This window comes from Plecotus auritus, assembly GCF_963455305.1.
Source record: "Plecotus auritus genome assembly, chromosome: 2".
NCBI lineage: Eukaryota > Metazoa > Chordata > Mammalia > Chiroptera > Vespertilionidae > Plecotus > Plecotus auritus.
The window spans coordinates 6,967,042-6,989,835 of record NC_137771.1 but is presented as its reverse complement, the minus strand read 5'-3'; the positions used below and the strand labels follow the sequence as shown (position 1 = coordinate 6,989,835).

Sequence of the window (22,794 nt, the reverse complement as noted above, 5' to 3'; positions counted from 1 at the left end):
AGCTAACTAGGGCTCCCAAAGGGGAGGCCAATGGGCTGTAGTCCGGCCGGTGACAAACTGAATTTGTGCATCTGTGCAGCCAGGGCACACGCTCCCCAGCTTTTTCAGTCCCCATCTCCTCCCACCCCCCAGTATTTGGCTTCAAAGTCTCTCATTTAACATTACAATGCCCATAACAGCTGGGGAACTGACACCTCACCCCATCCCCCCAGGTGCTGCCAGGTCTTGGGTGAAGAAGAGACCTATGTGGCTCTAAACTTTTCTAGTTCACAGTGCCACTGGCGACACCTGCTGGCCACGCTGGAGACGGAAGGCAAAGGGGGAAGGTGTGTGGCGTTATCCCAGGCTCCAGGCGCCCACTCCCTCCTCACTTCGGTGGGAGTTTCAGAGGAGGTTTTGGTCTAGAGACCTCCCTGCTGGGTTCTGTGGTTGAAGGGTCCTTTCCCGAAGGTGGGGAGGGGGGTGAGGGGCGAGGCCGGGCTGCTACAGGCCTTCTCCCCCGGAACTCACCTCTCCCACGGCATTCACCACCGGCAAGTGCCGCAGGCCCATTGTTCTGAACAGGTTGAAAACTTGGGAGACGCTGCTGTTAGGGGACACGGTGAAGGGTGACGGGTTCATGTACGGGGTGACATCCTGCAGAGGAAAGACAACTGGAGTTTCCTGCGGCCAGCTCTGCCCTAACCCGGATGGGACGCCAACCAGCACCGACCAGAGCAGTCCTTTCCCGGCCGTCCTGGGGGACAGCCCTCTCACCACTATCATCCGCGGGTTCAGCAGCGTCAGGTCCAGGTCGTGGATGTCAGGGAACCGTGGGTAATCCTCGGCCATCTCCGCGTAGGAAAGGCGCGGCTGGCTGGTGCTCTGCAAACCCAACCAAGACACTGTCCTTGCAGCGAGCACAGCAACAGGCAGGGTCACGTGTAGAGCCCCCTCCCTCGTCCAGTCTGTATCCGCCCAGCCACAGTCCCCCAGAGTGAGGGGGGCGGGGCAGTGGCCGGAACACGTGCTTTGGAGTGAGACACGGTGATCCAGAGCCAGTTCCCAGCCAAGCCTCCTAATCCCCCCAAACTTCCCTTTCCTTCACCTGTAAAATGGACATGGGTCAGGGGAGTTTAAAGGAGAAAAGTGCTCATAGTAGCTGTGTGGGTTAACTTGTGTGCCCCCAAAAGAGATGTCCAAGTCCAACCCCTGGTGCCTGTGAATGTGGCCTTATTGGAAACCAGGTCTCCGCAGATGTGATCAAGGTCAGACGAGGTCCTATTGGATTGGGGAAGGCCTTAAATCCCATGACTACTGTCCTTATTCAAAGAGCAGACACAGGGAGAAGACCATGTGATGAGGAGGAGGGGTGGGGTGATCAGTCTGGAATCAGGAATGTCAAGGACCACGGGCACCACCATAGACCAGGAGGGCGAGGAAGGATCTCCCCTGGAGCCGCCAGAGAGAGCATGGCCCCACCGACACCTGGACTCTGCTCTGGCCTTGAAAGCTATGAAAAGCAAACTTGTTTGAAGCCATCTGTTAGGGGCAACTGGACACGGCGGCCACAGCAAACTCAGACAACAGCTGCTACTTTCCTCCATCCCGAGGCTCACTGCTGCTGTCACTGGGCACCTGGGCCGAGACAGGTGACCACACGTACCGGTCACTGCTCTGTCCCAGTCTTCCTCCCCTAACTCCACTGACACAGCTTTCTCCGTGCACCACTGCCTCCCAGTGCTGCTGGCCGGCTCTGGCTGGTTCCTGCCTGCAGGCGAGGCCTGTCATCTGGCTTCACGCCTCCACTTCCTGTGCCCCACTCCCAGCCAGGTGGGTCCTCCCCACAGACCACACGCTCAGGGCCCAGGCTCTGCACCGTGGCCCTCCCTGCCCTGCCCTGTCAGCTGCTCCTCTGCAGGCCAGTTGGGCCACGAGGGACCTGAGGCTGACCCCTACGGACAAGACCCGAAGCAGGAGAGTCAGTGTGGAAACCAGGTCTCTAGGCAACGTTTTCAGGCTCCTTTCTCAGGCTCCATCTGAAGGGATGAGTGTGTGAGTGAGCGGGTCTCAGTGAGCGGGACCACTCTGAACAACACCCCCACCCACCCCAGCTTATCTCTACAAAAACCAAACAAAAGAGAGAAAGACACTACAGGGGAACTCATGGGAAGAATGGGACTTCTGGTAACACAGGTAAGAAGGTTCAGGCACACCAGAAACTAAAATGTAGAGACTGCGAAAAGCCTGCAGGCTGGCAGGACACCCGACACAGGTGCAGAGACTGCGTGGAGAATGGGGGGACTCACACCCCCTGCCTGGTGACCCCGGGAGGACACCGACTGCAGCAGAGGGAAGCGGGGGCAGCATGCGCCCCCTAAGCAGCTGCTGGCACATGACTCCGTGTCTCCCCTTCTCCCTGAGGCGGAGGTGTGCTCCTACCCGCCTGCCTTCCGGAATGCCGGTGCGGGCAAGAGACACTTACCGACTGACTCTCGGAATAGCAAACTCCTCGGACGAGCAGGGTGACCAGTTGCGACCGCAGGATCAGGCCGTGGAAGGTCAGAGGGCGGAAGCGTTCCTCCATGGTCCAGTCTTCACTTGGGGACTGGTCAGGGTATAGGTTGGGGTAGGGAGTGTATCTGTTATATAAAAACCAGACGCTGCCTAGTATACCCTCAGCAGGATCGCGTTTCACCCACGTCCCAACCCACTCCCCAAGTTCCCCCAAAACTCAGGAGCTTCCTAACAATGCCCGAGCAGAGGGCTGGCCCTTCCTGAACCCCTCAGGCTGCGGGTGCCTGCGCGGTGGGAGGGCTGCGCGCTCACCTTCGCTCCAGCATCTGCTGCAGGAGGTCCTCCTTCTCGGCTGGCTCCTCTGAGGTCACGTGCTCGTCACACATGTTCCGCAGCTCACTCGATGGGTAGGACTTCATGGACTGGCTGCGCCTGCGCTGCTCGCCAGCTCGGGTGAGGATGCTGGATTTCTGTGGATGGGGAGGGGTCACAATGGCAGAGGTATCCATCAGGGAGGCCCTGGACTGTGGCATGCACGCAGGCACACCAACACAGCCCCTACTTAGCGTAAGGATTGGGGTGGCAGTGAGGATCAAAAGCACATGCCAACAGGAACTGCCAGAAATGCTGGCAGTGGCTCAGGGGCCGGTTCACAGGAGCCTCTGGGCACCGCAGGGCTTGCTGCAGACCCTGTGGTTTGTGCTGGCCCAACGTCCTTGCTCTTTGACTTGGAAAAGCATCTCAGTTCTCCAGTGGGGAACAAACCCTCTCTCACAGCAAGCCAAGGGGTGGGCACACGACCCAGGTGAAGCAACGGGACTCTCCCTCTGCTTGGATTTCAAACCGGGAGCATCTCAAGGACAGAGAACAGCAGCTCCGAGGCCTGGTCTCCCAGAGGGTCCCCTCGCCGCCTGCATGCCCAAGCACACCGCTCTGGCTCCTTCACTTTCCTGTCGGTCCGGCCGCTTTCAATAGATTTCTTTTCCTCTCTTATGTAGGGCAAAGTCCCCTTCTGTGGTTGGCAACTCTAGAACCCTCGCTGATCCAACGTGCAGGAATCCTGAAGACTGCTGATTAAAAACACATCTGTCCCACCCAGCTGGTGTGCCTCAGCGGTTGAGCATTGACCTATGAACCAGGAGGTCACAGTTCGATTCCTGGGTTGCAGGCTCCCATCCCCAGTGTGACAGCTGATCAATGATTCTCCCTCATCATTGATGTTTCTATCCCTCTCTCCCTTCTCTGAAACCAATAAAAATACACGTAAAAACAGAACAAAACAAACCTGTCCCCGTGCTTACTGGGAGAATGGACACGCCCTGATGGCCTAACGGAGTGTCGCACATAATGGGGTGCTGATTTCTCCTAAGAGCCACCCCACCTGTGGGGCGTGACGAGCACCAGTCAGTGTGAGCACCACGGAACCACCTGTCACCCACCTCTCCTCTCGGCTGTTTTCTCACCTTGAATTTGATGTTGTTACTGATGAGCTGGTTGCCCTTCATGAACTCCTTCTCGTTGCCCCGGTTCTCGGTGACCACGGGGAAGGCATGGTGGACAGTGGTGCGCAGGATGCTGACCAGCGACTGGATGCGGGTGTGCGGGTAGACATAGGTCAGGTTGGGCTCCATGATGTCACTGGCTCTCAGTCTGGGGAGGGAGGGAAGCCATCAGCCTCACGCTGGAGCCCACGGCACCCGGGAGCAAGTGCGAGGGCTCTCCTGGCGCCCCTCCTGAACCACCTCGTCTGCACACGCCCTTCCCCAGGCCTGAAACGCCCTTCCCTGCTTTGCCAAAGGGTGGGCCTGGACTCATCCCTCGGCTCAGCATGAAAAGTCCCCTTACCACAAACCCCTCTGCTTGCCCAGGGGACTGATCGGCCGCCCCTCCTCAGCACTCCATGGCACATTCCCCGTATCACACTGAGTTGGTAATTACACTATTAGAATTTTTAAAAACAGTTTGGTGCCCCTTAGACCAGGATGGCAGCTGCAGCCACAGGTCAAGTCCCTGCCTGTCTTGTCTAGATACCGTCTACGCCTGCCTCTGCATCGCGAGGGCAGAGCTGGTGCCTGGCAGAGCCCACATGCTTGCAGAACTGACAACATTGACTATCGGGCCCTTTACAGAGGCTTGATGACCCGACATCAGACCACAAGGGACTTGTGTGGTACTCAGATGTAGGAGGCCCAAACCATTTGTGGGCTGGTGGTTAATTTGGTGATTATTATACGAGACTTCTTTAGGCACACGTAAGGCAGGCTAGTTCTCAAACAGGGCTAGGAGACCCTTCGTTTAATCCTCACCTGAGGATATTTTTTTCTGTTGATTTTTAGAGTGAAAGGGAAGGAGGAGGAGGAGGAAGGGAGATAGAGGGAAACATGGATGTGAGGGAGACACATCGACTGGTTGCCTCCTGCACGCGTCCAACTGGGGTGGGGAGCAAACCCGCAACCAAGGCACAATGAGGAATTGAACCCACAACCCTTTGGTCCTCAGCGCTCTAACCACCGAGAAAAACCAGCCAGGGTTAGCATGCCCCTCGTTTAGACATTCAAGCCTAACACAGACTTTATGCACAGCCCTCACTTCCTACTAAACCAGGATACAGAACCCAAACAAAGCCATGCATCGGCCTGGCCCTCCATGCCCTGCCCCAGCTCCCAGCCACACGGAACTGCTCAATGTTCCCAAACATACCTGCTCTTTTAACGACCCCGTTTCACTTCACTCTAACCCAAGAATCTAAGTAATCATTTCCTACCCTGATATAAACATTCCTTGGGCCCTAGGATGTGAAGAGACCTCCTGGCCTCACCTGTCCATTTCCACCTCTGTCTCCCACTCCAGAAGCGGCACTCCTCGCAGGCCCACGTGGATGTCATAAATGCCCTTATTGAAAAAGTCACCTGTCCACTTGGCCACCTGAAACACAAAGTAAAGACCTGAAAAGAGGCTGCTGTGCGGTGAACTTGGCCCTGAACCCGAAAGTGGCCTAGAAGGGGAGTGCTCACCATCAGAGTGATCATAATGGGAAGGCCGTAAGTGATCTCATTGGTGGATTCGATCAGGATGACCGTGAGACTGATGGTCATACGGACGACCCCGCCCAGGAAAGCTGCGGCACCAATCAGGGCGAAGGTCCCCGAATAGACGTGGCCCAATCCAATGTAGCTGGTGAAGAGAGAAAACAAGAATGTGGCTTGGAATCATGCTGGGTGGAGGGGCAGGGCTACGGTTCGAGCACTTGCACATGTATGTACACACGTGCACGCTCATGCACACGTGTATACACACTGTACCTTTTGAGGACATTGGCAACTAAACGTCCAAAAGCAGCTCCACACAGCAGAGAAGGCACAAAGAGGCCGCTTGGAACAGAAATGCCGTAAGTCCAACACGCAAGCAAGAAATAGAGGATGAAGAACAAAGCCAAAGTGATGGGGCTGAAGGTACCTGCAAGGCAAGGACGGACCTGAGTCCCACTGGCAGATGCCAGATGCCCACCAGGCCACCTTGGTTCCCACACGTCCTTCTGCACACCAACCAGGTCACCTCCAACAGTGGCGGCAGAAAGGCTAATCTTGTCTGGGTTGGAATTATAAAGGGAAAGTCCTGTTTTTTGCTCAGAATTAAAGGTAAGCCTGGCTGTAGCTGAGGGCCAACAGAGGAGCACAAGAATAATTATTATTTGTTCTCTGTAGAAAAAACCCAACCACACAGGAATGGGTAGGCGCCTTGGAGCTCACCATCCTGGTGGAAGAGCTGAAGGATGGCAGACTCCTGGGGATTGAAGAAGAGGGTGGCCATGTCATTGTAGGTCTCATTGGGACAGAAAAAGGTCTTGATACTTGAATTCACATCTTCTGATGTGACCTAAGAAACAGAAATAATTACAAGGTCAGCACCTGACCAGGGCACTTGAATCTTCAAGTGGGAGGTCCCCACCTAGGTCAAAAAAGGCTGGCATCCATGCTTTTCCTGTAAATTAAACAGGTAGCAAAAACAGATCTATACCCAAGAGCGGCCAACTGATACTGTATTCCTTGCATTTTGAGAATGAATGAATCAAGATGTGGGCCCTTGCTCATCTATTCATAATGAAACTATAACTACAATTATGATTCACCAGGGACTTCGCCCTGTCTCTTCTCCCAAGGCTAATTTTGTGTGTGATACTCCTGGAAGCCTGGCTGGGAACCGCATGGACGAGTGGAAGATGAGGCAGGTGACAGACTAGTGGTTGGGAGCTGACAGCTTTTCAGAGGAGCTCCAGGGTACAGCCTGACATAATGCCCCAACTTTGGTTCCAAATGGAAAAAGCCTCCGTCCCGAATTTGCTGCAGAAGCAAACCCACTTCCACATGAGGACTGCTACAGACACCGTGCTCCTGGCTGCCTCCCCCAGGCTCCACCTGGCTGAACAAAACCCCGACTGGGAAGAGATTACTTCTCCACATTTCACACCTCTCATTCTCTCCATCATTTTGTGTAGGAAGATGCAATTCCGGTACTGCCTTGCTCATTAGAGGCTAAGGGAATTTGGATTATGAAAGTTCTTGTTTTCTATTTGATGGTGTCTGATAGCATAGGGCGTGTACTTCACACCTATCGCTGGGCATACAAGTAAGTGTTGTTACAAAGCTCAGTAAGGATGTGGACTTTTCCTGGACTCCATTCTGTGGCTAACACTGTAGAGATGCCCTTATGTGAACACTATAACAATACTAGGTGGACTGGGTGGTGGACTGGGTGGTGTATAAGCCTACCAGGTGAACCTGGCTGGCCAACACAGTTAGATGAAGGCTGCCATAGGAAATAGGACAGTGCCCCCTAGTGGTGGAACATGGCAGGAAGCGCTGGCAAAGGAGAACAGTGTTTAGAACAGTATCCCATGAGCGAGCTGAGAAGACACACATGCAGTGGTTCCCAAACTACGTCAGGAGGAACACCAGTCCTGAAGGCTCTCTGGAAAGTCCCGCAGTCAATGCACTGAGGAGCTCCAGAGCACCTGCTGGAAATCAGAGTTTCCACTAAAAGCAGAGCACAGGTTCCATGCTCAGAGGGACTGGGGTTACCTGGAGCAGGAGCGAGTCATTCCCGATTTGACTTGAAGATATCGGTCGGCATTCTCCTAACACCATCGAGGCCACAAACACCACCACGGTGGTTACCAGAGACACCAGGAGGCTCTCTAAGACCCTAGGAAGCAAAGGACAGCTGTTCCAGGTAATAAGACACCCCGGTCTTGGGAACTCAAATACACAACCCCGCCTACCCCTGACCCCTCTCTCCCCAAAGAGCATGTGTAGGAGCCGCCGCCAGTCCGCATGTGCAGCATCTGTCAGCGACTTGCTGCGTTCAGCAATTCCTATGGGAAAAGTGGGCGGCCAGGGTCATGGCTGCTGCGTCCACCACATCTCTCTCCGAGGAACAAAATGCCTTTCGTTTTAGGTCCCAGGGGTGAGAATCGCACTGACCTTTCTGACTTTGTCACACGTCCTAGTAGAAGTCGGGGGGTGCGTGGAGGCAACCAGCAGCTCTCATATGAATGAAGCTGAGACTCAGCCTTAAGGCCAGACGAATACGTGGACACAACCCCTTCTACCTTCTGTCTCAGATGTGAAATCAGAGCTGGTGTGGGGAGCAAGGTGTTCACACAATCGCCTCCCTCGGGGAGACGGCCCATCCACACGGAGCTCGGGGAGCCCCACAGGCTGGGGGAGGCGGCTGCGCAGGTACCTGACGAGCTTGGGCTTCGGGTGCACGTTTCGCATACGGTACTTTGCAAGCCTCTTGTTCAGACAGTTGAATGTGGCTCCCAGGAGGCCCCCAAGGACCCCCATCACGATGAAGAAACCCAAATCCACAGCTGTCCAGAGGTGACATTTTTTATCAGAGTCAGAGCACTGAGAGAAGGGGCAAGAAAGGGAGAGAAAACCACGGTGCCCATGAGAACAGGAAGGGACGGAAGTGGAGAAGACAGACACAGGAGGGGTGGCTGTCTTCTCTCTTCTAGGGCCTGCCCCCACCGGGCAGGGGCACCCACAGGAGGCTACAGGGGCAGAGAGCCCGCCAGAAGCTGCCCCTGCCCTGCTGATTGCTTCTATCTGGTACATTACTTAGAGCAACTGTCACCGAGCAAGCAAGAAATTCTGGGCGGCCCTAGCTGGTTTGGCTCAGTGGATAGAGCGTCAGCCTGTGGACTGAAGGGTCTCAGGTTCAATTCCAGTCAAGGGCACATGCCCGGGTTGCAGGCTCAATCCCCTATTGGGGGCATACAGGAGGCAGCCAATCAATGATTTCCTCTTATCACTGATCTCTCTCTCCCTCTCCCTTCCTCTCTGAAATCAATAAAAATATATATTAAAATTTTTTTAATTGTATCTTATTTAAGAAGAAGAAGAAGAAGAAGAAGAAGAAGAAGAAGAAGAAATAATAATAATAATTCTGGGGGGGAAAGGACAAAGCATACCTTAAACTCGCCGAAGTTCAGCAATCCAGGGAGCTGGAAGGAGCCCCAACTCCCAAACTGAATCCCAGAACGAAAGAAGTTGAGGGTGAAGGTGGCAGACATGGAGCAGAAGAGCTAGGGCAGGTGACAAAAACAAGAACATTCGATAGTAACAAGTCCTACTTCCTCTCTGCCCCTCCTCATAAAACCTGCTGCTCTACATAGAAACCTGCCAACTCCAGGCCCGGTACAGGGGTCCAGTAACCGCTGCAAGGAAGGCACCCCATGTGGACAGCTGTACCACAGGCCACAAGAAGCGTTCATTTCAACAGCCTGTTGTGAGAACTATTTACTTAGAGCCAGGTACACCCTGAATCCTGTGCCCAAAAGAAAGAGTGAACATGAGAGAAGAACGCACTGCTCTAAGGTAGGAGTCGGGGTTCAAGTCTGGGCTCTGCCGCCGCCTGCCTGATGACCAGTTCCACGTTTTCACGCCAGGTGGCTCATCAACAAGAGACGATACTGGCAGTTTGATGTGGGGAATGGGAGCGTGTGCATATGGAGAGCACAGGAAAGCCCCTCGTTGGCAGTTATGGGTGTCTAAAGCCAAGGACTGGGCGCGTCAGAACTACAGTTTAAATGGGGGTGGTGATGTTTAGGAGAAGGTTTTCCTTGAAAGTCCTCCTCACCACTTTCCACGTGAGTCCTTGGTTCCAGAAGGACGAGCCCTCCTCCAGACTGAACAGGGTGCCCCCAATGGGAGCCCCGAAGGCTGCAGCGACGCCAGCAGCTGCCCCTGCTGATACAAAGTCCCGCTTGTCTCTGAGGAGAGAAGAGACAGACGCTTTATTGGACGAAGGGCCCTCAGGCCACAAAAGGCGGTTTTCCCTGCCGTATTTGCTGTTTTTTTAAAAAATTGATTTTGAGAGAGAGAGAGAGGGAGAGAAAGATTGATGTGAGAGTGAAACTCGATCAGCTACCTCCTGCACACCCCAAGTGGGCATTGAGCCTGCAACCTGAGCATGTGCACTGACGGGGAATCAAACTAGCAACTTCTTGGTGCACGAATGACGCCCAACAAACTGAGCCACACCGGCCAGGGCCTTATCCGCCAACCTTTTATCTCAGGAGCCATGAAGTTAGGGTTTGAGGCAGACCAACTGGGCACCAAACAGATTCACCTGAGAGCCAGACCCACTCGCAGCCCGAGTTCCTCCAGGGGAGAGGCCTCCTCACACCCGGCTCCTCCGAAGGTGGAATTTCAGCCCCAGCTCAGACCCTGCTGAGCTACAGTCTCCCCAGATCTTCCTTCCAAAGGTCACAGCGTCAAGAAAACGCCGAAGTGCTGGTGACATGCAGAGGAGCAGGTAACAATGACACGCAGGAATACCAAGGTGGGAAGGTAGACCACAGCTCTGGCCCGGGGCCCGATTCCAAGGGCCTTGCACACGCGGGGCAGTTTCACACACACAAATCCCACAGGGCAAACAAGTTCCAACCCAGAAAGGCGGCGACCCAGGACACTGCTCTGGAATATGAAAGATGCTCTAGAGAGTACACCTGTAGACTGTCTCGGCCGTGTTTTCCATCTCCACTGCCGGAGATGCTTCTAGGCCTCAGGTCACGACAAAGTGGAAGCCAGGAGACCAGCCGGGCCCTTGTTGCTTATTTTCAGGACAGTGGCTCAGCCCACCTTCTTTCTGCGGGTTTTGCATGCAGCCTGCCCAGCAGGGGAGGCAATAAGCCAGCTAGAGTGAGTATGGGGGTCTCAGAGGCAGTAAATGGACATTTATTTTTTTCAAGAGAATCCAATTCTGCCCTGGCCAGTGTGGCTCAATGGTTGGGTGTTGTCCATGCATCAAAAGGTTGCCTGTTTGATTCCGGATCAGGGCACATGCCCAGGTTGTGGGCAGGAAGCAGCCAATGATGTTTGTCTCTCCCTCTCCCTTCCCCTCTCTCTAAAAATTAATTTTAAAAGACACCTTTAAAAAAAGAAACTCCAATTCCTATTATCAACAAGACAAGTAATAATAAGTGTTGGAGAGGTGGAGAAAAAGGAACCCTCATCACTGCTGGTGGGAATGTAAACTTGTATAGCCTCTATGGAAACAGTATGGAGGTTCCTCAAAACATTAAGAGAAGAGTTACTATATGACCCAGCAATCCTTCTTCTTGGTATTTTAATCGAAACATTTGAAAACATTTATTGGCAAAGATTTGTATTCACTGCAGCATTATTCACAGTGGCTAAAGACATGGAAACAACCGAAGTGTCCTTCAATAGACAATTGGATAAAGAAGATGTGGTATCTACACTAATAAAAAAGGAACATGCAAATTGACCATCACTTCGCGACACCCACCAGCCAATCAGGAGTATCCAAATTATCCCTAAAAAGATGGCGGCGGTCCCGCCCCCCAGCCGCTCTGGGCCTCTGGGCAGCACGCATGCAGGCATGAAGCAGCCGGGCAGGGCGGGACGCCTGCTATGAGGGGGAGGGTGGTGAGGGGAGGGAGCTACAGGAACAGCGCTCCGCCCGGAGCAAAGACTGAAGGCAGTGGCCAGAGCCAAGGCCTGGGTCCTGGGTACCAGAGGAAAACCGGTGCTGGCAGCCAGGGGAAGGAAGGCCTATAGCACAAATCTCTGTGCAACGGGCCTCTAGTTCTATATAAAAAAAGGGTAATATGCAAATTTCCCTAACAGTGGAATGACCGGTCACTAGGATGCGCACTGACCACCAGGGGCAGATGTTCAATGCAGGAGCTGCACCCTAGTGGTCAGTGCGCTCCCAGAGGGGGCACTCTGCTCAGCCACAAGCTGGGCTGGCGGCTACAAGCGCAGCAGCGGTGGCGGGAGCCTCTTCTGCCTTCTCGGCAGCACTAAGGATGTCCGACTGCGGCCCAAGGGGAGTGGGCCTAAGCCGTTAGTTGGACATCCCCTGAGGGCTCCTGGGCTGGAGGCCTAAGCCATCAGTTGGACATCCCCCGAGGGCTCCCGGGCTGCGGGCCTAAGCTGGCAGGTGGACATCCCCCGAGGGGTCCCAGACTGTGAGAGGGCGCAGGCTGGGCTGAGGGACCCACCCACCCCCGAGTGCACGAACCTTCATGCACCGGGCCTCTAGTATATACATAATAGAATACTCTCAGCCAAAAGAAATGAAATACTGCCATTTGTGACATGGATGGACTTTCAGATTAAGCCAAGCAAAATAAGTCAATCAGAAAAAGCTAGGAACCATATGATTTCACTCATCTGTAGAATAGAAAACTGAAACTCAGACACAGACAACAATATTGTGGTTATCAGACGGAAGCGGGTGGGAGGTAGTAAAGGAAAAGAAAGCCAAATGTATGGTGACGGAAGATGATTTCACTTTGGGTGATGGTAAAATGCAATATACAGATCATGTAGCATAGAAATCTACACTTGAAACCTATATAATCTTATTAACCAATGTCACCCCAATAAATTTAACTTAAAGAAAAGAAAATCCAATTCCTAACCTTTCCATACCTGTCACTTCGGAAATAGGGGAAGTTAATCTGGATCTTCCGGAAGGAGATGCTCTGAAACTAAAACAGGAGAAAACAAAGTCAGAGGGGGGCCCTCAAGGCCACCTGCAGGAACCCTGAGGGAGTCCCCGCCTTGAGCACAGCTGGCAGATGTGCTGCAAGCAGGGAGAGTCCAGAAGAGCAGCCTGGGAAAAAGAATTGTCTTAGGGAGGAACTTCCTTTCCTGCCCCTATATTTCTATGCTCTTCAGAAACTGCATTTTGTACATAATCAACAAGTCAGAAAGAAAACGGGGAAGGAAACAGCTGGGCGAAGGGCGGGAGGAAATGAAAGCTGCTGCAGAAGGTCAAGTGAGCCCTGCTCAGGGGTGGCAGTAGGAAGGGCCCAAGCGCCACCTTCAACCTGTCCACCAAATGCTCACGCTGCCCCTGTCTGGGAGGCTGGGGGCTGGCTGGGAGGGTGAGGCAGCAGCAGAGAGAGAGCAGAAGACGGGCTCTGGTCAAGCCTGCTCTCCTTGGCTTTGACCACTCACTAGCATCATTCCCTCCTCTCAGGACGAGAGAGGAACATGCCCACAAGTGACAGATCACAAGGAACCGCGGTGTCTCCAACCTGCAGCCCGAATCCGGAATAGCCCGTAAGGCTGGGAGCTTCGGAGTCCTGAGCTAGCTCCTCACGCCGTGTGTTATTAGTCCTGCGCTACCTCAGGGGCACTCAGCACAGCCTTGTGCCTGGAACCACCTCAGACGTGCTTCTAGCATCTTGGGATAGGGCAGCGCTGAGCTGACCCACTGAGCCACCTTACGTGGAGGCGCCGGGCAATGGCTGTGGGAGCACTAGGCGACTTTCATTTGAACAGACTTTCTCTGTGTCCCATTTCTGTTCCTAGGACCTAGTTAAAACTCTGGGGTACCAGTTACCCCCTCTCCCAGGACACAGGCCACATAGTTTTTACATCAACCCAAACTAACGTCAGACTCCAAAGCCGTGTTAGGGTGCTGCCGATGGATTTTCTTCCAGACTGACTCACAGAAGCCCCTGCCTGGGAGACCACTGTAAGGGACTCACCTTCCCAACCCATCAACCTTACCTGAGGGAGGCCAGCGCCCACCACGGCTCCACTGTGGATCATGGGGCCTTCCTTCCCCACAAAGAGCCCTGGGAGCAGGTGGAGAAGGGGAGACCATCAGTCAGCACAGAACCACTTCAGCTCGGGAGACCTCTGCTGTGTAAACCTTCCTCTCGATAAAACAGAGATGCTCCTGTGACTGTCTAACAGGTAGAGTCAAGTTCCCATCGAATAAGAGGAAATACTCTTTAACTTCCAATTGGGCATCAGCAAACTACAGCTTGTGGGCCAAACGGCTCGCTGTTCTTGTACAGCTGGCGAGCTAAGAATAATTTTTCCATTCTCACCTGGATGTGTTTTAAATGGTTATGTAAGTTTAAGCACCTAAATAATGTTTTCAATTTTGCCTCTTTTGCCCACAAAGCCTAAAACATTGACTATCTAGCTGTTTACACAAAAAGCTCACTGACTTTGCTAAAAGCCAACTCCATAAACCAACTGGATGGTGGGTCTACTGCAAAACCTACTGGTGAGTTACTCAGAGAGCTCTGAATGGTAACTAGCAGGTCTGCATTTAAAAAACTAAGCCCTGGACAGAAAGTACAGAGATCTGTTAAGGGCAGGCCCTCCAAATCAAATCTCCTTCATTTACACACAAAATGCTTCTTGTCCTCTTCACCCTTTGAAGAAAAGAAGGGAACAGTCAGAAAGACCCCCCCTTACCTCCAGCCACACTGAACAGCACCCCGAAGACTTTGCAGACCAGGGTCCGGAGACGGACGATTCCGGGCACCTTCACCCCATTCAGATAGCATTTGATCTCGGGTATTCCAGAACCTGCTGCCACTGGCTGGAAGAGGAGGCACACCCCCACACTCAAATCCATTGACCTCACCACAGAGGGACAACCAGATGGCCTGGGTTTCTGACTCAGCAGGTCTGAGGGGGGATGGGAGGACATGCATTTCTAAAAAGTGATTCAGCATCACCTGCGGAGCCCTTCAACAATCCATGCAGGCACCCCCCTTCCGGAGATCCTGATCTCACTCACGTGAGCTGGGGCCCGGGTGCCAATCATTTTTAAGGTTCTTCAGGGGATCCTATCCTAATGTGCTCCCCAAGGTGGAGAGCCACCCTCCTCATCTAGATGTTTGCTCTTTAATCTCACCACAGGCTAAAACTTGACTTTCAGAAACATTTCTAAGTGAACGAGAGGCCACTTTCTGCAAGGACCTATATTCCAAGTCTAATTCAGTTCTCTGACCTCCCAGTCATGGCGATGGAGATAAGGAGTGTAGGACCCAAAGTGTTGACAACAAAAGGCCTCTTACCTCAATCAGGACAAGAAGACTCCCTAAGAAGACAAAGGTCAAGTTGAAACCCAGGAGTTCAAGGAGGGACAAGGCGAGGCACCCTTTGTGGCTGCATTCCTCCACCGCTACAGAGAGTGAGTTAAGGAGCCGCGCTCCCCTGCCAAGCCAAGGCCTTTCCTGCAAACACCTGACTGGGCAGCTCCTCCTCTTCTGAAATGCTTACTGCACCTCTTCGTGTTCTCCACGCCTCCGTGTATGAACAAGAGAACTGCTGAGATGTCGCCTACACTAAGCACCATTTCTCGTTATGAAATGCTTCAAACATTGCGAAAAGGAACCATCACCCATACCTTCCCAGCCCGACCTTTAATAAAGCTCAGGGTGATAGCATATTTGCTCCAGATACTTTTAAAAATCAAAACGGTAAGAGAGATGTTTGTGGATGACCCGCTGCTCTCCCGTACTGCTGGCAGTATTGGAATAAATGCTCATATATGATTCAACCCTGTCTCTGCTTAATTGGCTCCAGTAGTGACAGGCAGCACGGACCCACTGATTGTCCGGTTACATATTCTGGCGACCAGGAAGGGACGTAGCGAGAGACTCCTCTGGAGCGAGTACGCTTGCTGCCTGGACTGCGGGTTCCTGGGGCTGCGGCCTGGACTCTTACTTGCTGTGCTGCCAGGGATGTTCTCTGAGTTCCAGGCGCAGCCTCAGCAATCCCCGTCGTCTTACCGGAGACCTAAGCTGAACCAAGAGTTTTTGTAGGAGGAATCAAGCGTGTTTGTACAAGAAGCAGTGGCTGCCTCTCGTCTGGGCTTCCTTGTAAGGATGCATGCACTGTGTGTGGCACGGGAGGCATTTTACTGCCTCTCCTCTGGATGAGCCTGATCAGCTCCTGATGGCAAGGGACCTCCAGCGGTCCTTGCCTGGTCTCCGAGCCCTTAGTCTGATCTACTCTGGGACAAGACATTGCTCTGCCTTGGTCAGTTTCAAATGCAGGGCATTCTGAGGTTTCTGTGGCTGGACAGACAAGGAGCATGGTGTGAAGCTCTTGTCTGTGGGTTGGGCGCACCTGTAAATATTGTACATAGTGTGTCTCTGCTGATTGTTGTTTTGTGTCTTTGTTTGGTTTAATTTGTTTAAAGATGGGGCATATCCTATTTTGCTAGGGACTCCAGCTACCTGTGGCAGGCTAACCCGTGACAGGGATTGCAGGAACTTCCCAGCAGCCGCCAAGAATTCTTAACCTTGGGGACCCTTCCTGCTCTCCCTCTCAGGGCATCAGCCACTGGGAACTCTTAGGTAGTGAAAGTTCTTGTCTGTGATGTAACTGGGTTACTGATGCCCTTTGCTTGCTCTCTTACCTTTGGGGGACTTAGTTTGCTCTTCACTGTTTTACGAACAGAAGGAATCCTCTGTCTCTGCTGTTTGGGCTTTGTGCCACTCAGAACCCATTTGCTGTGCTGGGTCAGTGTGAGGAAGATTCTAAGGCTAATGTCCCAGCCCACCCTTTTCAGAGTACTCAGTATTCACTGCAGGGGTTTTTGTTTGCTTCTGTGTTTGTGTTGTTTTTTTTTTAAACTATCTTCTTATATGCAAGATTTCATGTTGTTACAGTCTACTCAGAAATAAAGATATGGGAAATAAAACCTTCTGAACTCCCCCCATCCCAAGTTCTTTTCCTAGGAGTTTCAGATCTGCAGAAGTGCCCTCCAGCAGACTACAGAAATAGCAGTGGAGGGCCACTCCCATTTTTGTGAGAAAAAATAAAATAGTACTTTCACATTAAAGCCACTGAAGGCTAGTGAGTTACCCCTGTTAAAAATTGGTCAAGAAAATGCCTTGGGTAATAATAATTGGCTTTAAAATCTCAAAGTTGTTAAGACAAAATAATATAACTAAAGTGAAGGGTTTATAATAAAGCTTTTTTTTTTTTTTTTAAATATACTTTATTGATTTTTTACAGAGAGGAAGGAAGAGTGATAGATAGTCAGAAACATCGATGAGAGAGGAGAGAAACATCGATCAGCTGCCTCTTGCACACCCCCCACTGGGGATGTGCCCGCAACCAAGCTACATGCCCTTGACCGGAATCGAACCTGGGACCCTTCAGTCCGCAGGCTGACGCTCTTCCACTGAGCCAAACCGGTTTTGGCATAAAGCTTTTTTTAAAAGTGATAATTATTGCCCTGACCGGTTTGGCTCAGTGGATAGAGCGTCAGTCTGCAGACTGAAGGGTCCCGGGTTCGATTCCAGTCAAGGGCATGTGCCTTGGTTGCGGGCACATCCCCAGTGGGAGGTGTGCAGGAGGTGGCTGATCGGTGTTTCTCTCTCATCGATGTTTCTGACTCTCTATCCCTATCTCTTCCTCTCTGTAAAAAATCAATAAAATATATATTTAAAAAAAAATTAAAAAAAAAAGTGATAATTATATATACCTAAACATAGTTTTCCAAAGTCTTTGGTAACTAAAAACTTTGGAGTTTGCTGGATTAAATAGTAAAAATTATTAAATATCTAGGTATTTTGAAATATCAGGATACTGAACTATTAATCTGAGTATGCCTTGTATGGAGAACCTAGAGGGTGAATTTGAATCTGTTAATGCATAACTCTTGTATTTTATTTGAAATATCTCTTAAAAATGTGAATGTATTGCTAATCTGAGGAATGTTAATTACTTACATGTCACCTAAAAATTAAGGTTTCTAAGGTTAAGAGTTCTAACTAATTGGAAAGAAATGATGGTTTTGGTGTAATAGTAGGCATGCGGCACGGAGATGCATTTTGAAGGAAAAGAAAGTGGGTTCTAAAGTTGGTTATTTTTCAAAGTTGTAAGGTTTGTGAAGAAAGTTGTAAAATATTTGTAAAAAGAAATGTTGAAAGGAAATTATATAAATGACACAGGCCCATAAGCCAGTAGTAGAATAGGGAAATTGAGATGGTCAAACAGCAATTTGGAGCCTTCTAGTAAATCCTATCTTCCTAAACAAGGACAGTTAAGAGGAAATGATTTGCACTTTACCTCCCTAACCAGAGAGTAAATAGCTTATATCAACCTACCCAGGAGACAGACCCCAGAAATCCAATTAGTGCCATTTGCTGACTACACCCAAGGACAAATGAAGTTAGAGAATAAACCTCATTTTGGTTAGACCTTTTCTAGTCTATTAAAAGGGAAAAGGTCTTTCCTGTTTTTGCCCAGGAAGCAAAAGTTCTACAAGTTATTGAAATAGTTGTATGTTATATTAATTAGGCACTTTTTTCATAAAAAAAGAAAGCGCCATCTTCTTAATCATGGGAACTAAAGTTTGCTAGTCTATGCATGTGTCTAATACCCTTTTGTCAATTTGACATATGATCTTTTGGTAAAATAAGTTTGACAATCTTTCCAAGATTTGAATTTTAAGAAACATTTCTTGATCTAGAATTGGCTTTAGGTCATTCCAATAGGCCCTGAAACGCCTCAAGAATTTGTTTTCTCTCATGAAGGAAAATTTTCTGCTTAAGGTACATGGGAAGTTTTGTCAAATAATCATAACTATATTATGCTTTCATTTATAGCTCTAATTGTTATTCTGGAATATTGTGTTTTACAGAAAGGACAAGATTCCATGTCATTTGCATTACTCTAAAGTATCTGGATTTATAGAAGTACTGGCAGAAAAAATCAGGAGAAACAAAAATTTGATTATGGGGCTGAATGAATGGAAAGTAATTATACAGTTTTTGTAACTTTTGTTGAAAGTATTGCTGATTCTTGAACTTTTTGTTTTTCAGATAATAAGGAAGCATTTTTAAAGCAATTTGGTAAATTACATATTTTTCTCCCTGCCTGTCCCTCCAGAATTTGGCAATTCTTAATAAGTGGCAATATGTTCTTTGCATGAATTCAATAAGACCTGTTTCCAATTGTGGCTATGTTAACCAAGACTGGAGTGTCATGCCTGACAGAGACATGCCTGGACTCTGGATGTCACCAGAAAGCTTTAGGAATCAAGCCAATAAGAGCACCTTGGAGAAAGCCTGGTACCTTGCCTGGTCACATGGTTCATGGCAGTCTTTCCAGGTAAGGAACGAAGGATGCTTTCCTGAGAGATGGCAAAGAAGGAACCTCAAGACATCATTGGGGACCTCAACTTGAGGAAGTCACCCATACCTACAGGTATTGCAGGCAAACCTGATGGCAGCTAGGTGGCTCAGCATCTTTGCCCTGCGAGGCTACTTAAGACTTGATTATGAAATTCCAGCAAAGCATATCTTTTTAAAATAGCCTATGTGATCAACGGTTATTCTTATCATGTTCATGCAAACTATCAAGTCAAATTGTAACTAGACTTAATACAGTAAATAAATTGGTTTTAAGTTAGCTCTTTAATAAAAATGAGGGTGATTTTAGAGAGAAAAATTGTGTTTCAATAGGAAATTATTAGAACGGAAATGTTTTTTTCTTTTACCAGACTATTGCCGTAATTCTTGTTGTTCTAACTTTTGCCCAATAATATTAAATTTTTTAAAAAATATTTTTTTATTTTTAAATATATTTTATTGATTTTTTACAGAGAGGAAGGGAGAGGGATAGTTAGAAACATCGATGAGAGAGAAACATTGATCAGCTGCCTCCTACACACCCACCACTGGGGATATGCCCACAACCAAGGTACATGCCCTTGACCAGAATCGAACCTGGGACCCTTTAGCCCGCAGGCCGACGCTCTATCCACTGAGCCAAACTGGTTAGGGCAATATTAAATTTTATAACACAGTTTGTCTCCACCAGCTTACAAGCCCTACTCACACTCAGCAAATACCACCTCTAGACACCCTGCCACCTCCTTCCGTGCCCAGGCCTCATCGCCCCTCGGACAGAGACCTAGGATCTCTTGGCTCTGAAGGAAAAAACTTGGTCCCTCCTCAGCATGCAGCAGTTACAGAAGAGACCCTGCGTCCCTTTTCTCTGGAAGAATTCAGAGGCACCGGACTGGAATGACGCTCTCCACCTGTGGAGCCCGGCTGACTGTATTGCTTTGACCATTTTTGTTATGCCGGTAATGGTAGGCTCCCTAGCGCAGAAGTGACCCGGCTGGCTTGTAGCATGATAAAAGCCCTGAATCCACCTCCAGGGCTATCCATGGGATAAATCAAGAGCTGAGCCAGGCCAGGGAGGCAGTTCTAGAGAATCGGGCAGCGATTATTTGCTGTTGCAGCATAATCATGGTTGTGAGGAACTGAAAGGAATGTGCTGTTTTAATCTTTCTGACAATTCTCAGTTTATAGAAAACATATCCAAGACCCTTCTTTTATTTCGTGTATTCCATCCCTAGGAACTACTTTCAAGGCAGAGCAGATGCAGTTCCAGCAGGATGAGACTTTTCATCTAAAACTAGTCTCATAATAAAAAAATAAATAAATAAAAATAAAAACAAATAAAACTAGTCTCATAGATAACGAGATGCTAGAAATAGCAGTGGGGAATATTAGGGGCCAAGACAGAATATTGGGGACTAGCTATGGTTATGGGAAATATTAGTCAGGCTCTGTTAACCATGACTGCCTTGTGTTGGTTAGAGAAAGGACATTCTGACCTGGCTGGGAGTTGTGTGCCCCCAGGACCTAGGGGTCAACCTTGGACCTGGGAGTTAACCTTGGACTGGGAGTCAACCTTTGAATGTGGTCCATTCTCATTCAAGAACTGCCTGTTGCCCTAACCCAGTGGTGGGCAAACTGCGACTCGCAAGCCACATGCGGCTCGCGAGCCGCGGTTTGCTGCTCTGTTGACTAATGAGTTTGCCGAACACTGCGTAAGGCATTACCCTTACCCAGAAGTTTTGACTTCAGGTTAAAGACATTAGTATGTTATTAAAATGTTTTTTAAGTGTTTTTCCCTAAGCTGCAGTTTGCCGACCACTGCCCTAACCGGTTTGGCTCAGTGGATAGAGCATTAGCCTGCGGACTGAAGGGTCCCAGGTTCGATTCCGGTCAAGGGCATGTACCTTGGTTGCGGGCACATCTCCAGTAGGGGGTGTGCAGGAGGCAGCTGATAGATGTTTCTAACTCTCTATCCCTCTCCCTTCCTCTCTGTAAAAAATCAATAAAATAAAAAAATAAAATAAAAAGAACTGCCTGTTACCATGGAAACAATGGAGTCCCACCCCAGCCTCCTACTTCCCCATGCTGTAATCCCTGCTTCCCCATGTGTAAGCAGCTGTCCTGCCCTATATAAGCAGCTGGCTTATGGGGGCTGCAGAGCAGATGTTTGTGGATGACCTGCTGCTTTTCCGTACTGCCAGCAGTATTGGAATAAATGCTCATATATGATTTAAAAAAATTAAAACATTAAGAAAAACACCTTTATGTTTCTGCCCCTCTCCTCTGGGAGAAAACACTAACTAACCTGAAATTATTGCGCATCCTTTCCTCTGTGAAAATGTAAATGGAATCGCATTAAAGTAGAGTCGGAGCTGCCATCCCAGAGGAACTGCCTTGGCACGTCTTACTATTCAAACCTCAGGAATGTTACAACTGGGCAAATTAACCTTTGGACTGGGCCTAAGGCAGAGGTTTTCAAACAACGGTTTACAAAGGTAACAAGAAAGCACACACTAAAGCATTAGCATCACTTACGTTAAAGACATCCCTTCCTTAGCTTACCAGCACCCACAGAAACTTCTTCCTCTTATCAATGTAATTGCCGCCCTTCCCTTTCTCATAAATACCCCTTGCCTTCACCTCCCAACAGCAACACTATTGGGGCTTCTGCCTGAATCGGGGCTTCCCAAATAGCTATTCTCTGAATATGGAATAAACGCTTGTTGCCTTTCACTTTGGTCTTTTATTCTTAGGTTAGCACTTGTGTGTTTTTTAGATGTAGCCATACTGTTCTGGTCCAAAATTAAAATATGGTCTGTGTTTTAGGCATATACTCCGACTTCCTTTCTCTCGGTTGATGCCTGTTTTGAGAATTAGCCTGTGGATAACCAGTTCTGGTTTGTCCATTTTAACTTCTCTATCGGATGAACAGACCATCATTTTCCATTCGGGGTGGTTCCAACCTTGCGCAATCACAGCTGCAGTGCACATCTCGCACATGTCTAAGGCCCACAGCCGGGAGAGGAATCCGTGAGTCGTGGGAAGGAGCAGCTTCCCGTTTATTAATTTCCAGTTCCCTAATCAGCGGTGAGGGGGCCCTTTTGCACAGGTTTATTGGCTGTTCAATTTACTCTACTGAGAATGGCCTGTTCAGAGCCTTTGCCAGCTTATTTATTGGGCCATTGGGCTTTGTTTCTTAGAGTTGTAGTTCTCCCTCTATTCTGGATACGAATTATATTTCTTAAATGCACAGTGATAACCTCATTGAGGCTGTGGGCTTTTCACTTTGTTTACATTATTGTTTTGGGTTTTGTTTGTTTGTATAAATAGAATATCGACGTCGATGTGATCAAGTTTTCTGATCTTTTTCCCTTGCACTGTGTGCCTTCTGGAGTTTTAAGAAATAATTCCCTACCCTTTTAAGAAATTTTTGTTAATTTTCACTTGAGGATATTTTTTTTCCATTGATTTTTAGAGATAGGAGGGAGGGAAGGAAAAAGAGAAACATCGATGGGAGAGACACACTGATTGGTTGCCTCCTGCCTGAGCCCCTACCAGGGCCAGAGATGGAACCTGAAACCCAGGCAACGTGCCCTTGATTGGGAATCGAACCCGAGACCCTTCAGTGCTAGGGCCAACATTCTAAGCACTGAGCCCACCGGCCAGAGCCGACTCCCTCCTCTTTACATCATACAGTCTCCTAACGTTTCCCTTTGCCTATTTACCTCTTTAATCCATCCAGAATTAATTTCTAGTACAAAGTAGGAATCTAATTATATGTTTTTCCACATGGTTAACCCACGTTCCAGCATCTTTTATTAAATGACCCATTTCATCCTCACTGATTTATCACACGG

General features: G+C 49.6%; 1 protein-coding gene across 2 annotated transcripts in view; it reads right to left on the bottom strand.

Moving 5' to 3' along the window:
- CLCN6 (chloride voltage-gated channel 6) overlaps window positions 1-22,794 on the bottom strand; it is a 36,406-nt gene that overhangs the window by 3,102 nt on the left and 10,510 nt on the right. Inside the window, exons 6-22 of one of the 2 annotated variants that reach the window (XR_013960038.1) lie at window positions 14,864-14,970; window positions 14,256-14,382; window positions 13,554-13,621; window positions 12,465-12,523; window positions 9,640-9,772; window positions 8,972-9,085; window positions 8,239-8,405; window positions 7,575-7,698; window positions 6,246-6,372; window positions 5,799-5,952; window positions 5,511-5,670; window positions 5,315-5,421; window positions 3,960-4,146; window positions 2,809-2,966; window positions 2,465-2,587; window positions 757-864; window positions 511-636 (exon numbers count right to left, since the gene is read on the bottom strand). Coding sequence is in view for 1 of the 2 variants with exons in the window: in XM_080658012.1 (XP_080514138.1) it covers window positions 511-636; window positions 757-864; window positions 2,465-2,621; window positions 2,809-2,966; window positions 3,960-4,146; window positions 5,315-5,421; window positions 5,511-5,670; window positions 5,799-5,952; window positions 6,246-6,372; window positions 7,575-7,698; window positions 8,239-8,405; window positions 8,972-9,085; window positions 9,640-9,772; window positions 12,465-12,523; window positions 13,554-13,621; window positions 14,256-14,382; window positions 14,864-14,970 (2,183 nt within the window). In the remaining variant the exon portion in view is untranslated. Of the gene's footprint in view, window positions 1-510; window positions 637-756; window positions 865-2,464; window positions 2,622-2,808; window positions 2,967-3,959; window positions 4,147-5,314; window positions 5,422-5,510; window positions 5,671-5,798; window positions 5,953-6,245; window positions 6,373-7,574; window positions 7,699-8,238; window positions 8,406-8,971; window positions 9,086-9,639; window positions 9,773-12,464; window positions 12,524-13,553; window positions 13,622-14,255; window positions 14,383-14,863; window positions 14,971-22,794 lie in introns of both variants that reach the window. The other variant, XM_080658012.1, reaches the window with a different exon arrangement.